Here is a 14,472-nt window from a genome sequence, read left to right as displayed (position 1 = left end):
AAGTTGATGATTGGGGGCGACTTCGTTTTCCGATGTGTCGCGGCCCGTGACCCGGAATTACTCCGTTCGGCGCGACTTGGTAAGATTTGTCGCGTTGGTACTAATCTCACCATCTCTGGGTCCAATCACCCCTTTGCATCCAGAGTCATGGAAGAGAAAAGCAGATTCAGAGTCAGAGTCACATTTGAATGTTCTGACTTAAGATGAATACGAGAATCATCTATTGTGAATACTATAAGATGATCGAGGGGGAACAGCCTTTTTCTTTTGGCAGCAATCAATTGAAAAAGACACTGATACATCTCAAGATGGGATCAATCGCTCCATCTGAACGTTTCCTGATTTTTGGTGAGTGGACTTGGCGATTCGGATGTTCAAGACTGACCCCATATCTAGGAAATGGCTGGATTGCCAGTCAATTCAAAGAAATCCTGCAAGCACAAGGGAAAGCAGTCTTTGTATCAAATGCTCGAATTGAAAACCGTGAGCAGGTGATGAGGTATGTTTAGAACTCTTATCTCCAGAAGATCCCACTAACCCACGCAGCAATCTCACCACACACAAGCCCACGCGTGTCATCAATACCGCTGGCGTACGAGGAACGCCTAACGCCGATTGGTGTGAAGACCACAAGATCGAAACCTTCCGCTCAAATGTGCTGGGTGCGCTCAACGTGGTCGACAGCTGCTACCAGCTAGGCATCCACGTCACGCAATTTGGATCGGCATGCATCTATAACCTGCCGGAGGACCAGGTCCGAAGCCGTGCACCTTTTTCAGAGACCGAGGAGCCGTTCTTCAAAGGCGCTTGGTACCATCGGAGTCGCTTGCTAAGTGAGCAAACCATTGGCCACTATCCTAACCTTTTGCTCCTCCGAATGCGGATCCCGCTAGCTGCAGACCTCCACCAAAATAACCATGTCGCGAGGCTGCTGAAGTATGATAAGATCTTGGATCTGACTGGCGTGAGTATTCTTTTCCATTCTTTGCGAACAGAATTTATTGGCTAACTTCATTTCGATAAGTCTGGCACCTGTCTCCCCAACTTGCTTCCGGGTGCTGTAATTCTCTCAGAGAACTCCGAAACCGGAATCTACAACTTTGTAAGTAAAATAACATCCTGGCTCATCTTGTCTCTTCGGTTGTATTAATGCCCTCTTTCAGGTCACGCCCGGCGAACTCAGTAACGTTGAGGTCATGGAAATGGCCAAGCAATACATCCGGCCCGACCTTAAATGGGAAACATTCGAACTGAAGGACATGCTGGCAACTTTGAAAGCACCACGTGCGATTTGCATTTTGGATGCAAGCAAGCTGCAGACTAAACTGCGAGAATATGGCTACGAGGTCAAGGAGCGCCGCGAGGCACTCGAAGAGATCTTCCAGATCATGGCGAAGAGGGGACTGTAGGCTTGGTTATCTTGATACGTAGTTCTTGATTGTTTGCAAATGTCGCAAGATCTCGTCCAATATAAATGAACACATCTGCTTTTTTTGGTCTTAAACTTCAAAAATTACAAAATCTGCGGCCTGCATCGCCTTGGATAGTCCATCTTGTAACTCATTCACCATTATCTGACTTCAAAAAAAGGATTGATCACGAGATAGATGCACCTGGACACTATCACAAGCCTTGACCAAGAAATGATTCAATTTCTGTCAGGAATACAGCAGAACTTCGATATCCGGCGAGATCGGGAAGCTGCAATGTACTATGTATGCTACAGTTGGTACAGTTGTCACATCACGGGCTGTGATTTCGCCGGTCGTGATTTCCACGCGAAGGTCCTCTTCGTGATCTCTTTCCACACCTTCTTTTATGTCTTTTTCGGGAAGGCATGATGATGTTAGCGGCCAATACTACCTAGGTAGCTATTTATTCTTGATCCTAGTCAACGTTGATAAAAATAAAAACCCAATATGCAATATCTGTTGATACTGTACATTTTATCCATATTCAGGGCAATAATGATAATATGATATTGATATGTCGGGGATCAAACTCGGCCTTCTGGTCTGCATGGAAGGGCCTTTTTGGTAGTATGCAGGACTATGCCATCTAAATGACTGTTCTTTTTCTTGTGGTCTCTCGTCTCAAATAACACATCCAAGCCATTATCATCCCGTGATGCTCATAATTGAGTGCCCTCAGAATGTAGTAAGTATATAACATTCACATACCTTGGAAATCTTGGCGCTGAATCAAATTTTCGGTATCAATAGATCAATACTATTACGAAGACGCATAGGGGTCAGGCGTCAAAACCTAGTTTTAGAGGACCTTGGTGCCTTAATGCCTTATTTTAGAACGGCACAAAAGAATAAATACATGAATTACTATTACACGTGCCTTAATAATCAACGTACAGCGTTGTGAGGTAGGGTATATGAAGCTTTTGCCCTCCATACAAATCAATGCATCTCCATTTTCTGGGTGGTTGCAAGTCCGAAAAATGAAGCTTTTGACCTCCATACAAATCAGACATCTCCATATTTTTGGCCGGTTTAATTGATTTGTATGGAGGTCAAAAGCTTCATTTTTCGGACTTGAACCACCCAGAAATCCGTGGATGCCTTATGTTTATGGTGTCAAAAAGCTGCAGGTTGATGTATTAACAATTTACAGTACACTGTATAGAGCGGTGTATGAAGCGGTGGTAATCCAGGCATTAAGGCATCAACATCCCCCCCAAGATTGGGTTTTGACGCCTGACCCCTATACGTCTTCGTATTACTATCGTATTATACCATTGTATCAATATCATTCGTATTATACCACATACTTTTTTGTTTCAACGCGTCTTTATCCCCTCGACTTGCCTTCCAAGGTTGTATTCGTCGTTACATAGTTATGTATCCCCTTGACTTGCCTTGTATTGAAACAACTATTACTGTAATTTGTTACTAATTTCTTACTTTACATTCATCCAATCAATGTCTTCATAAGGAGCTTCACCAGTCCCAAGTTGTCTTCGCCTACTCCGTCCATCCACGGAGTCACGAGTCGGGTTCAAGTACCCCACCGTATAGAGTCGATGGAATACGAGACCACAGTCAAACCCCCGCCACAATATTCTTAGGCCACTCTGCTCGCCCCCCCCCAAGTCTGTGGTCGAGAGCGATTGGGCTTGTTAGTAAGAATGACTCTTGGACGGGCAAGCTTGTATCCGAATTTCGGAGTCATTGACTGCGGGAGAAATGCACCAGGTGCCAATGCCTTTAACCACGGCTTCAGCAGGCAATAGATGCATCAACATACAGGGTAATTTCTTTCTCCTTGCAAATAAAGATATTTGGGCCAACGAGGTAAGTCGCCGACGCCTCTATGTGGATGTGGGGCTTTTACAAGGGCCTATCGAGCTGACCCAATCAGTATATCAGTTTTTGGAAGCCATTAGATCACAGTCATGGTTGCACCCACTTCGATTGAGCCCATTGCGGTAGTGGGCCTGTCATTTCGTCTACCTGGCGGGATTCACGACGTGCAGGACCTCTGGGAGCTTCTCGAAAGTGGAGAACGCGCATGGATCGACATTCCCAAACAGCGATGTGACGAAGATGTAAGTGATCATACCCAGCAAAAAAAAAAAAGAAAAGAAAAGAAAATCACGGTAGCTGACGATCGAAAGTAGATCTCTGAGCATCCTGGCAATCACCGTGGTGGGCACTTCCTCTCTGGCGATGTTTACAACTTTGACCATGACTTTTTTGGTCTTTCAAAGTCTGAAGTCGCTGCAGTCGATCCACAGTTACGCCTTCTGCTACAGTTAGCATATGAAGCTCTCGAGAGTGGCGGTGTTTCAGGCGAGAACATCCTGGGAACCGCGACGTCAGTGTACACAGCAGTCTCCACCACAGAATATGATCGGCACTTGAACAAGGACATTGTGGAGTTCCCAGTCGCCCATACAAGTGGTGTCAAACCTTCAAATTGCATCTCGCAGTTCTTGCGCCTACATGGCCCCTCTTTGACATTAGATTCGAAAGACTCTGAAGGTCTCGTTGCGCTTCACTTAGCATGTCAAAGCCTGCGCAATGGCGATTCGGAAATGGCTCTGGTCGCTGCATCCAACTTGCATCTTCTTACAAGCACTGGGCAGAGCTATCCGTTCGACGAGCGTGGTGATGGGTACGGTCGCGGCGAGGCCGCAGTTGCCCTGGTTCTGAAACGATTGGATGCCGCCGTCCGAGATGGAAACCCAGTGCGCACCATCATCCGCAACAGTGGCATCGGCCAGGATCAAACCAGGCTGGCTCGGATGACATACAACCGTGCTGGGTTGATGCCAGAGGAAGTTGCCTATGTCGAGGCACATGGGTCGGGCACCAAGGCAGGCGACCATGAGGAGCTAACTGCCATCGCAGAGGCCTTTGGAGGATCCCACGATCGCTCAGTTCCTCTTTACGTTGGCTCCTCCAAGGGATCCATAGGTCACGGCGGGAGTGCAGCTGGTTTGTCGAGCTTGATCAAGGCAGCCGTCATTCTGGACAGGGAAGTGATTCCCGCAGTCGCCGGGTTCTCCAATCCTCAACAAGGTCTCCCGATGGATAGGATTGCTATTCCAACGAAGGCAGTACCTTGGCCCACCCACCCTGGAATTACTCCTCGTGTCTCGATTAATAGCATTGGGTCGGATGGTGCGAACGCTCACGTTATTCTTGAGCGAGGATCACTGAACACCCACACAATATCCACGTCTAGCGCACCTTGCCCTCGTCTTTTCAAATTTTCGGCCAACAGCTTGATTTCATTGAAGGCCAAAGTTGCCGCATATGAGAGCTGGATCAGCCGTCACACTGAGGATACCCCGCTGGCGGATCTCTCCTACAGCCTATTACACCGGCGCTGTGACATGTCTTATCGTTTCAGCGCAGTAGCCGACGATCAAGAATCTCTGTTGCAAATTCTCAACCAATCACACTCCGTCCCCATCACAAAATCACTAGCTTCAGAGCCCGATATTGTCGCTGTTTTCAGTGGCCAAGGATCACAATGGGCTGGCATGGGTCGAGAGCTACTGTTGTATGAGACCACAGCCTCTACCGTCTTTCGGGATTCCTTGCGCCTCTCCCGAGACATCCTTTGCAAATTGGGTGCCAGGTGGGACCTTGAGGAGGAACTTCTTTGCGACAAAGCAGTGTCCAGAATCAACGAAGCTGAGCTATCCCAGCCTGTCACTACGGCCATTCAAATCGCTCTTGTTGCTCTCCTCCAGGCCTATGGGTTGAAATTCCGCGCCGTCGTAGGCCATTCAAGTGGTGAAATAGCCGCGGCATTTTTGGCAGGTCACATTTCCCAGGAGAGAGCGTTGACAATCGCCTTCCACTGTGGCTTTTTAGCTGCCGCTGCAAAACTGAAGGGGTTGGAACAAGGTGCGATGTTGTCCGTTGGTCTCAGTGAGGATGAAGTTGCACAACATCTCGACAATTTGCCAACAGGAGAAGCCGTGGTTGGCTGTGTCAACAGTCCCAACAGCGTGACTATTTCAGGTGATATGAGCGCCATTGATGAGATTGATAAGCGCATCGCCCAAGCTGACGATGGAACCTTCCATCGCAAAGTGGTAGTTGAGACAGCGTACCATTCGCACCACATGAGTGCCGTGGCCGACTACTATCGGTTCCGCCTTGATACCATGAGCACGGAGAGCTTAACTGCTCCCGTTGAAAAGGTGGTATTTATGTCATCTGTCACCGGACAAGTGAAGTCGTCTGGATTCGACGCAGAGTATTGGATCTCGAACATCGTCTCACCCGTCCGTTTCAGCGCTGCTATTCAAACACTTGCCAAAGAGACACTTCGCCCAGAATCACACGTATTCTTCGTGGAAATTGGTCCCCACCCGGGCTTGGCTAGTCCAGTTCGACAGAGTCTCAGTCACCCAGATCTGCCTAAGGTTTCATTTGACTACCATCCGGTGTTGCAGCGCAAGCTAGACTCTATAACCAGCGCGTTGACTCTGACGGGTAAGTTATTTGAACGCGGCGTCAATGTCGAATGGAATGCCGTGTCCGCAATGGCTCATGGCGCAGACCAAGCAGCCGTACTGTATGATCTTCCGGCATACTCGTGGGACCATTCCACCCAGCACAGCCAGGAATTTCGCCTGACTCAAGCTTATCGTTTGCGTGATGAGCCGTATCATGAGCTACTCGGTGTGCCAGTTCTTGATGCAACTGATTCTCAACCTCGCTGGAGGCATTTCATTAGCCGGACATCGCTGCCGTGGCTTGCCGACCATACCATTGATGGCGTTACCATGTTCCCCAGCGCAGGGTACATCTCTATGGCTATCGAGGCCGTGACGCAGGTTTCACGCCGACGCTTCCCAGTTTCCTCGCTTGGAACATTGGTGCTTCGTGACGTCGAATTCAAACGAAAATTGTTTGTGCCAGATGATGCACAGCGCGTTGAACTCCAATTGAGTCTCCAGCAACACCCTGGCGCGGATGTTGCTTTTGACTTTTCGATTGCTGCCCTTTCCGACTGTACTGGTCACTGGCATACTCATGCCACCGGTATCATCGAGGCAGAGTTCGCCGAACAGGATAATACCACAGCAGCATCCACAAAGGGCACAGGATTCCCCCCAATGCCAAGCACTAGCCACATCATCCCCCACCAAAACCTATATAGGGACCTGGACTCTGTAGGCAATACATATGGTCCTGCCTTTGCGGGTATCAGCTCCATCAAGGTTGCGCCCGATGGATCGCAATCTTCTTCATCCTTGATTGTGCCAGATGCGGTGGCCATGGTGTCTGATGGGCACCGGAATCCGCTCATTATCCACCCATCGACACTTGAAAGCATGTTCCAAACAGTCTTTCCGCTACAATCCCTTCGTAGCGGCCCTGGGCCTATCATGCCAAGCCATATCAGTGAGCTGCTAGTCGCGACATCGTCCCTTTTGCAAGCTCCGGGTTCAAGTTTCGAAATATCCACGCTTCTGGACCCCATCGAATCTGACCCAGCCAGTTGGAGTATCTCATCTGCGTGCGGCCACAACCAGGTGATTTCAATCTCCGCTCTAAAGCTCCAAAGTCTGACGAAACCCCCAACCAACATCAAACGGCATGAAGATGGCGATATTTCTGCAAATATCTGTTACGAGTTACGCTTGCAACCCGACCTCGATCATTTGCGAACTGAAGACATGCCCCAAAACCCTTCATTTGCGGACATTGTCGGACTGCTTGCCTCAAAACAAGACCAGTTATCTGTGATCGGTCTTGGCGCTGGGGTTGATCTATCGGAAGACTTCACTGCTGCTTTCGAGTCTCCGAACAACAAAATCACGTCTTTCGATTTTATCGACACCACACCAGGTCTTTTCGACGAAGCCGCTACGCGTCTTGAGAACCCCTTGGTACAATTCCGGACCATGTTCCCCACCAGCGACCCCAAGATGCGTGGACTTCAACTCAGATATTATGATCTGGTTCTGGCTACTTCGACCAAATGGTTGGGTCAGGCTGAAATGCTGGTCAAACCCAACGGCATTGTACTTCTTCGGCTCAATCAACGCGAGTCCAAGGAATACATATCACAGAACACCACCTCGACTTCACTGACTGAGCAAGTTGTCTACAAAGATGACGCCCGCGGTAGACTTGTTGTTCTGGCACTACCTCCCAAAGTTCAGAATATGCCGGCCATGCACATCCTCACGCATTGCGTGCCTCAATATGCTCCGGTTTGGTCCGTTGCACTGGTTCGAGCATTGCAGGCCGTCAACGAGAATGTTACGATCAATCAATTGACTCGAAGTGCCGTGGAGGATCTTCAACGCACTAGTGCACTAGGAGACACATGCAACGACGCCGTCCTAATCATTGACGACCAGCCAGAGCAACCTATTCTGGCAGACCCGGTCGCTACGGATGCAATTACTACACTCTTGGCAAATTCTTCGCGTCTCGTTTGGCTCAGCCCTGATGTACCTCCGTCTTTCCATCAGAACGAGAGCCTTGCTCGTACTGCGCATGTGGAAAACGATGATCTCCGTCTTACTACCGTCCATGCATCCTCACTGTTCCTCGCAAGCGACCTCAACCAAGCACGCCTGGTCGACATTGTGGCTGGAACAATTAATCAGGTGTCAAACCTCGGCATGCCCCTTACGGAACGTGAATATCGAGTTCGCAGCAATGGTGCCGTCATGGTTCCACGCCTACACCGCAGCGAAAGGCTCAACTGGGCCATCTACAATTCTGGAAATTCAAGAGCTGAGCCTCAGTTTCAAAAGATTGCTAGCTGTGAACGACCTCTGGTGCTTTCTCCGGACGGTGCCGACCTGTTTCTGGAGGACCGAGAAACCTTTGCGACGCACATAGGTCCAGACTCAATTGAGATTGAGGCCCAGAATCTTGCCATGGGAGATCCCAGTTCTCGCCCGAAGATAGGTGCGTACGCAGGTTTCGTCACCAACGTTGGTTCCGATGTTATTTCACTGGCTCCAGGTGATCATGTAATTGCCCTGGCCCCAGTCATAGGTGCGACTCGACTGCGCATACCAGGAACCCTCGCTGGCCGCCTGCCTATGAAGTTGCTACCATCCGACGCTGCTGCAATGCTTTTGGAAGCCATGGCAGCTTCATATGCTATCCGCGAGGTAGGTGGTATGCTTTCGGGCCGGGGCACTGTACTGATCCACGGAGCCGGCACTGCGGTTGGTCGGGCGGCCATCGGAATTGCCAGATCAATTGGCATTCGCCTCGTTGCAACTGCTTCGAACCCCACCGAGGCTCGATTACTCAAAGAGAACCTGGGCATTGATCCCTCGGATGTATTGGTGACGCGTGCTTCATTCCATCGACGCTTACCCCGAGATATCTTCCCCGAGGGACTCGACGCCGTGATTCATGCAGCGGGCAATTCGGCGCCAGCAGAAGAAGCACTTACCCACATCAAGCCATTCGGCAGAGTGGTGGTCATTGGAGATTCCTCGTCATCGATATCGAGCAAGCTTCCGCCCAACGTGGCTCTTCATTTTGTCGACATTGACAGTCTTGTCCAAGCTCGTCCCAATCTAACTACCACCCTTATCTCCCAAGCGACAGCTGCATTCCAGCATATACCGATGGGGGGCTTCAATCTAGCTGTCCGCGACGTGTCGGAAGTCGCAGATGCACTGAAGACGCTGAAAAATGGCACTGCCTCCAAGGTTGTTCTTCAAGCCAGCTCCGAGTCAACTGTCCCAGTCATTCCCTTCTCAGAAAATGATCCCTGGTCCAATCAGAACGCCACATATCTCATTGCAGGCAAACTAGGAAGCCTGGAGCGGAATCTCATGATGCAGATGGCGCGTCGCGGCGCGAGGCATGTTGTTCTGGTGTCAAGGGGACTTGTAGACCCCAATGACACAAAGACCCTCCAAGCGAAACTGCAGGCCATTCAACCAGGAGCTTGTCTGTATATCGCCCAAGGAGATATATCTTCCGAGTCCGCCATCCGAGAAATTTCTTGTACACTCGCCAGTCGTGGTGCGCCCACTGTTCATGGAATTATTCAGACCGCCGCTGCCGAAATTGTAAGTTGACCCAATCTTTCCCCATACTTTCATCCATCTTTTCTTGCTCTGCGATTTTGATCCATTTTCGGTGAACTTTGAAGTCTATGCTCACACTTTACCACAGGAATATCACGAAGGTGAAATGAATGGAAAGCCTGCCCTTTACCGTGTCTTTGCCTCTCCCAGTTTGACATTCTTCCTTTCGATATTATCGGCCAAGTATCTCCTTGGAAACAACATCGATGCCAGCAACACTGGTGTCGACGCGTGGCAAGATTCCCTGGCTCATCAGGAGCAGTTGAACTCGTCATCTCAGACCAAATTCATGACAGTGAACCTCGATTGGAGAGAGGACAATTTGTCAGTGAACGATGATGGTGCTCCTGAGAATGAAAACCGGCGGGTGGGTCTCAAGCCTATTCAGGTGGAACATCTTACCCGGTTCCTCGATTACATCCTCGGTGCTGCTGTTGAACCCAATGGGGCCGGAATTTCCCAGGCTGTTATTGGTTTTGACGCCGAGTCTTTAGCCGGTGCAACCGCACCCAATGGACCCATTCACTCCGCCTTGTTCCGTGAGGCACGGCGCGGCATCAACGAAGCCCCTATTGGGGGTGGTGATGACGAAGAAGAGCAATCATTCGAGCAAGTCATCGCCGCTGGTAGCGAAGAGGCTGTGGCCGACTTTATCTTGCGGGCGATAACGAGGAAAATTTCCCACTTACTTTCGGTCGATGTGGGCAAGGTCGATGAAATCCTTGCTCTGGGCTTGGATTCCCTGGTTGCTGTTGAGTTGCGGAACTGGATCTTGAGACGGTTTGAGGCGACGTTGCAGTCGGCTGATGTGCTGGTAAACCAAACCCCGCGTGCACTTGCGGAGAAAGTTACCGCTCGATCAAGCCTGGTCAATGCTCTTGCTTAAATATATATACAACAGAATCAATGCTTTTAACCGAGGACATCAAAATGCCGTTTGAGTAGGTCGTCAATATGGAGATATAGGGGTCCGGGTATAAAGGTCAACCTTGGAATGGTGGTTTTATCTATTTTACTGAATCTGTGTGTTGGCGGTTCGAAGTTGTTCAACTGGGCTTTCGGTTCAAAATTCCGAAGCGGGTTAGCGTTTGGTCGAAAATTCCCAAAAGGGAAATGTTGGTCGGAAATGCAGGAGAAGACATGTGCATTTCGGACCACGTGGAACTCATCTCGTCGTTAGAGAAGAGATAGCCAAGGCCATGAAATAGCCATGGTAAATCTATTCTCCGAGGTCAGCTCCGATCAGGATCAGTTTAAGCCTCAGGGGCATGTGGGGACATTGAGGTGAACGGGCTGAAGGGACTGAAGCGTATGTTGTAGGGCAGCAAGACGACTTCCTGAACGAAGCAGGAGAAAAAACAAAAAAACATACAACAGTGAGGATTCGCTGGTGGTCACCCACCCAACTACTAACTCACCGGCGTGTGGCTTAAGTACGGCTGAGCGGACGGGAAGCCCTGTTTTCCACACCCTGTGGTCGTATGTACTAGTTTATTCATCGGAGAGAATTATAGAGTATAAGTCATTTAGAATCAATTGGTAGGATATAAGAATGACACTCCATCATACACTGACGTTGGAGATCACGTGACAGGCATGTGGGGCCGCATGTGATCCCGTTTGACAGGACTTCATAGTTGGGACCAACCTCTAGGTATGCGAGGGGGAGATAAAGTGACTGGGTGTTTTTAGACAACGCCTCTAGAGGAAAGGGAAGCGTACTTACTCTGGCCGTACTTGAATCATAACGAGATGTTTCGTCGGTGTTATCAATTAAACTCGAGGCAGCACTATATACAGGAAGTTATCTCCTGGAGAGATATTGCCAGTCTGCAGGCATCGGCATTGAACGATGATTATGAAAATAGGCTCAAAGTCCTTGCCATAACACTTGGCTTTTCCTTTTTCTTTTTTGTTTAACATCAATTTAACATTTTGCTGTGTCTTTTTTTTTTATGGAGATGCCGGTTAAACTATGCCACACTTAATAGCTTTGCGCGTTCTCTATTCTTCGAATCCATGAGTAGATGCATAGAATAACTTTGCAACAAAGGCGCCAAAGCTTAAGGCCGAGTGGCTGTCAATTTCGTTCGCCTCTTACTCTGAGGCCAAACTCCAATCATTTTTATCCTTAAGATCATTTCGTGGCCAGTCAGGATAAGGCTTACTATGTTTATATATAAAAATATAGGATAGGGAGTCACTCCGATTATTGTACTCCACACTCGCAATTATGACGATTGTTCTTTGAGTAGTACATGAAACCAACTAATTGTCTCGTAGAAGGCAAGAGTCATTAATGGTAAAGTTCACGTAAAATTCTGATACATTCTTCATGTAGAATTGGAATTATCCGCACAAGTCCAAGGCTGAGAGCCTCCGGCTTTAAGTGAGTCAATGATACTAACAACCGAGCCGTAAGTACCTGCCACTGTCATGAATGTTCCGATCACAATAATAAAGGTACTCCAGCATGCCATAAGCTTCCACTTCCAAGTTCGATGGGGAGATTTCCAGTTATCATAGAACCACATACAGCTGGTGGGTTGGTAGGCCAAGGAAGCACCTAGCAAAGCTCCGATTAAGGAGACGAGACTGTTGAAAAATGGAATGCCACTAGCGATCAGGTAGGCTATGATTGTAGAAGCGAAGGTGCAGCCAAGCCATGTACCCCAGTGGACCAAGCTATTGGCAGTCAGATGATGTGAGCCTCGCAAGATGCGAACGAAAGCATATTTGCTCGGGAGCTGGAATTTATTAGCTCCGATTCAGCTTACAAACTAGAGACCGCACTTACGTGCAGGACAATGGTAGTAGACGCAATGAGACCAGGCAAAGCGATCCCGTAAGAGATTTTCTTTATAATCGGACCAGCAGAGCCTAAAGCAGGCGAAGCTACCTCGGAACCGCAATAGTAGTATACCACGACTCCAATGACAAGGTATATAAGAGTTGAGCCAATCTGGCTAACAACGAGCGATCTAGTGAAAAGCCTCGGGTCTCGCATTTCGGCGGCGATGGAAAAGTAGGCGGGCGTGGCGGAGCATGCAAAAATCAGTGATGAGACAGCCGTAACTCCTTGTGGGAAGGTTGGAGAATTGAATATCTTGAAGTCTGAAGACCAAGGGCCCATTTGAGGCGCAGATGATGGTCGATCCTGGATGCCAACGCTGATGGTTACAATCAGAACTTAAAAGGTATTACTGTTAGCATTGAAATAGTTGACGGATCTTGAGCCACCAACCGGCAACCAGGATGCAAACCAATCCAACCCACGCAATCCAAGTGATCTTGCCAAGAGTCCGAATGCTGGCAAGTAAGAAACCTACAATCGCGGTAATAGCAACGAAAATAGCAGTGCACGCTCCATGTTTGGAGACAGCATTCAAGCTGATGGAAATACCCAGTATACCGGATCGCATTACTCACAAAGACAAAATGCAATCCCAAATACCTCCCTACCGACCTTACCAAACATCAAGCCGCCGGCCTCGTCTATGCCGTAAACCCCGCGATGCTTTATTTTGAAGACACCACCATATAGCTTGTCCACGTAGCAATACCTGCAACGACACAGCAGAATGACTCCGGGGGCCATCCCGACTTTATCGAAAACTGAAGGAATAGAAAGAACACCTAAACCGATCTGGGTCTCCATCATCAAGGCAACGGTTTCTAACCATCCAACCTGTCATTGTTAAGCGTGATCCTGAATGTGTAAATCTGAAGGAAGTTTACATTGCGATAGTTAGGTCCGCCTTCAGTCACCTCACCGAACACGGCATCATGGGTGATATTTTTTCCAGCCAGAATCTCGCCCATCTAAGAAGGCACATGAGTCATGGGTGGTGATGCCTCAATATCATCTGGAACCTTGTCCTGTTTTTCAGCCATGATATATAGATAATGGGAAAAGATCTTTTGCCAGAAGGCTAGAAGGAACGTAATGGAAGCAATCTGTATACCTGTATCACTCCTTTATACAAGAAATGAGACGCCCGGATGCACTAGTCTGGCTCCCGGCCTCACTGATAACGTTATCCAATGAAGATGGTTGATAACGGACATCCATGATGATTACCAGGCCCACTTGGTAGGGTCTTTCTCCCAACCGGACTTTCTGGGTGGCGTAGTTAAACGCCAAAAGACAAAGGTCATGTCGGAAAATTTCTCGCCGGAATCGAAGCGGTCGGGGTCTCGGAAACCTGCAATATGCCTAAAGATAGTTAGCATATTCTGTTTTGTAATAGGTGTATATCACATATCACATACATATCCCCGGTTGACTCGTCGTAGATAATCTTCTGCAGAAGAGGGAGCCCTGGCTGCCATCCATGACGCTTCAACTCTCTTAGGTTTGTCAGTTTCACTCTTAACACGCTAAAAGGGGATTCTGTAAACATACTCCCAGATATCGCGGAACTTCGTGCGGACAGCCTCGCGTAACCGCGCCGATTCAGGCCTCCAGAACTGATCCGTATCAAGTGGCTTCCCGCTGACCATTTCCCACACAATATGTGTTATGTAGCCGTCTGGAACCACGCCGTCCTTGCCTTGCTTTCCTTCTTTGTAGGCGAGGAGAGCTGGGACCACAGTACAGTGTTGTTTACTGAGATCCTTCAAAGCTTGTAGCTCCAAATGCTCACGGGGTGGAGCTGCCTGTTGTTGTCGAAGCCGGGGGAGCTGGGACTCTGTTCCGGGGTTGGGAATCTGAAAGTAAATTCTCATGAATGCCTTCTTGCTACTGTCTGTCGCACTGTAGCAGAGGTACTTGAACACGGCGAAGGAAGGTCCACCACCCAGCTCAAGTTCACAGTCGGTCATTCTTTGGAAATCCTCGGTGAGCTTCTCCTCGAGAACCCACTTCTGAGGCGAGTGAAAGTCACTTGTGTGCCTAAGCAAAGATCTGAATATCCCATGAT

The 14,472-nt window shown here is 48.8% G+C and overlaps 3 protein-coding genes across 3 annotated transcripts; 2 read left to right on the top strand and 1 right to left on the bottom strand.

Moving 5' to 3' along the window:
- Nucleotides 1-308: 308 nt before the first annotated feature.
- Nucleotides 309-1,409, top strand: N7516_007265 (uncharacterized protein; the record flags this gene model as incomplete). The annotated part of the gene is made up of 5 exons (XM_057219985.1): nucleotides 309-348; nucleotides 397-499; nucleotides 547-964; nucleotides 1,025-1,102; nucleotides 1,164-1,409. The coding sequence occupies 5 exons, from the start codon at nucleotides 309-311 to the stop codon at nucleotides 1,407-1,409; spliced, it is 885 nt and encodes a 294-aa protein (XP_057074076.1).
- Nucleotides 1,410-3,406: 1,997 nt separating this feature from the next.
- N7516_007264 (ketoacyl-synt-domain-containing protein) lies at nucleotides 3,407-10,436 on the top strand (the record flags this gene model as incomplete). Its single annotated transcript, XM_057219984.1, has 3 exons — nucleotides 3,407-3,559; nucleotides 3,632-9,532; nucleotides 9,639-10,436. 3 exons carry the CDS (start codon nucleotides 3,407-3,409, stop codon nucleotides 10,434-10,436), a joined length of 6,852 nt encoding a protein of 2,283 aa, XP_057074075.1.
- A 3,191-nt stretch (nucleotides 10,437-13,627) lies between these two features.
- Nucleotides 13,628-14,374, bottom strand: N7516_007263 (uncharacterized protein; the record flags this gene model as incomplete). The annotated part of the gene is made up of 3 exons (XM_057219983.1): nucleotides 13,628-13,766; nucleotides 13,823-13,900; nucleotides 13,956-14,374. 3 exons carry the CDS (start codon nucleotides 14,372-14,374, stop codon nucleotides 13,628-13,630), a joined length of 636 nt encoding a protein of 211 aa, XP_057074074.1.
- Nucleotides 14,375-14,472: the final 98 nt, after the last annotated feature.

Source organism: Penicillium verrucosum (genome assembly GCF_028828655.1).
Source record: "Penicillium verrucosum strain IBT 35672 chromosome Unknown utg000002l_segment0_segment0, whole genome shotgun sequence".
Lineage (NCBI taxonomy): Eukaryota > Fungi > Ascomycota > Eurotiomycetes > Eurotiales > Aspergillaceae > Penicillium > Penicillium verrucosum.
Note: the sequence above shows the minus strand (reverse complement) of the source record. Positions and strands in the feature narration are given on the sequence as shown.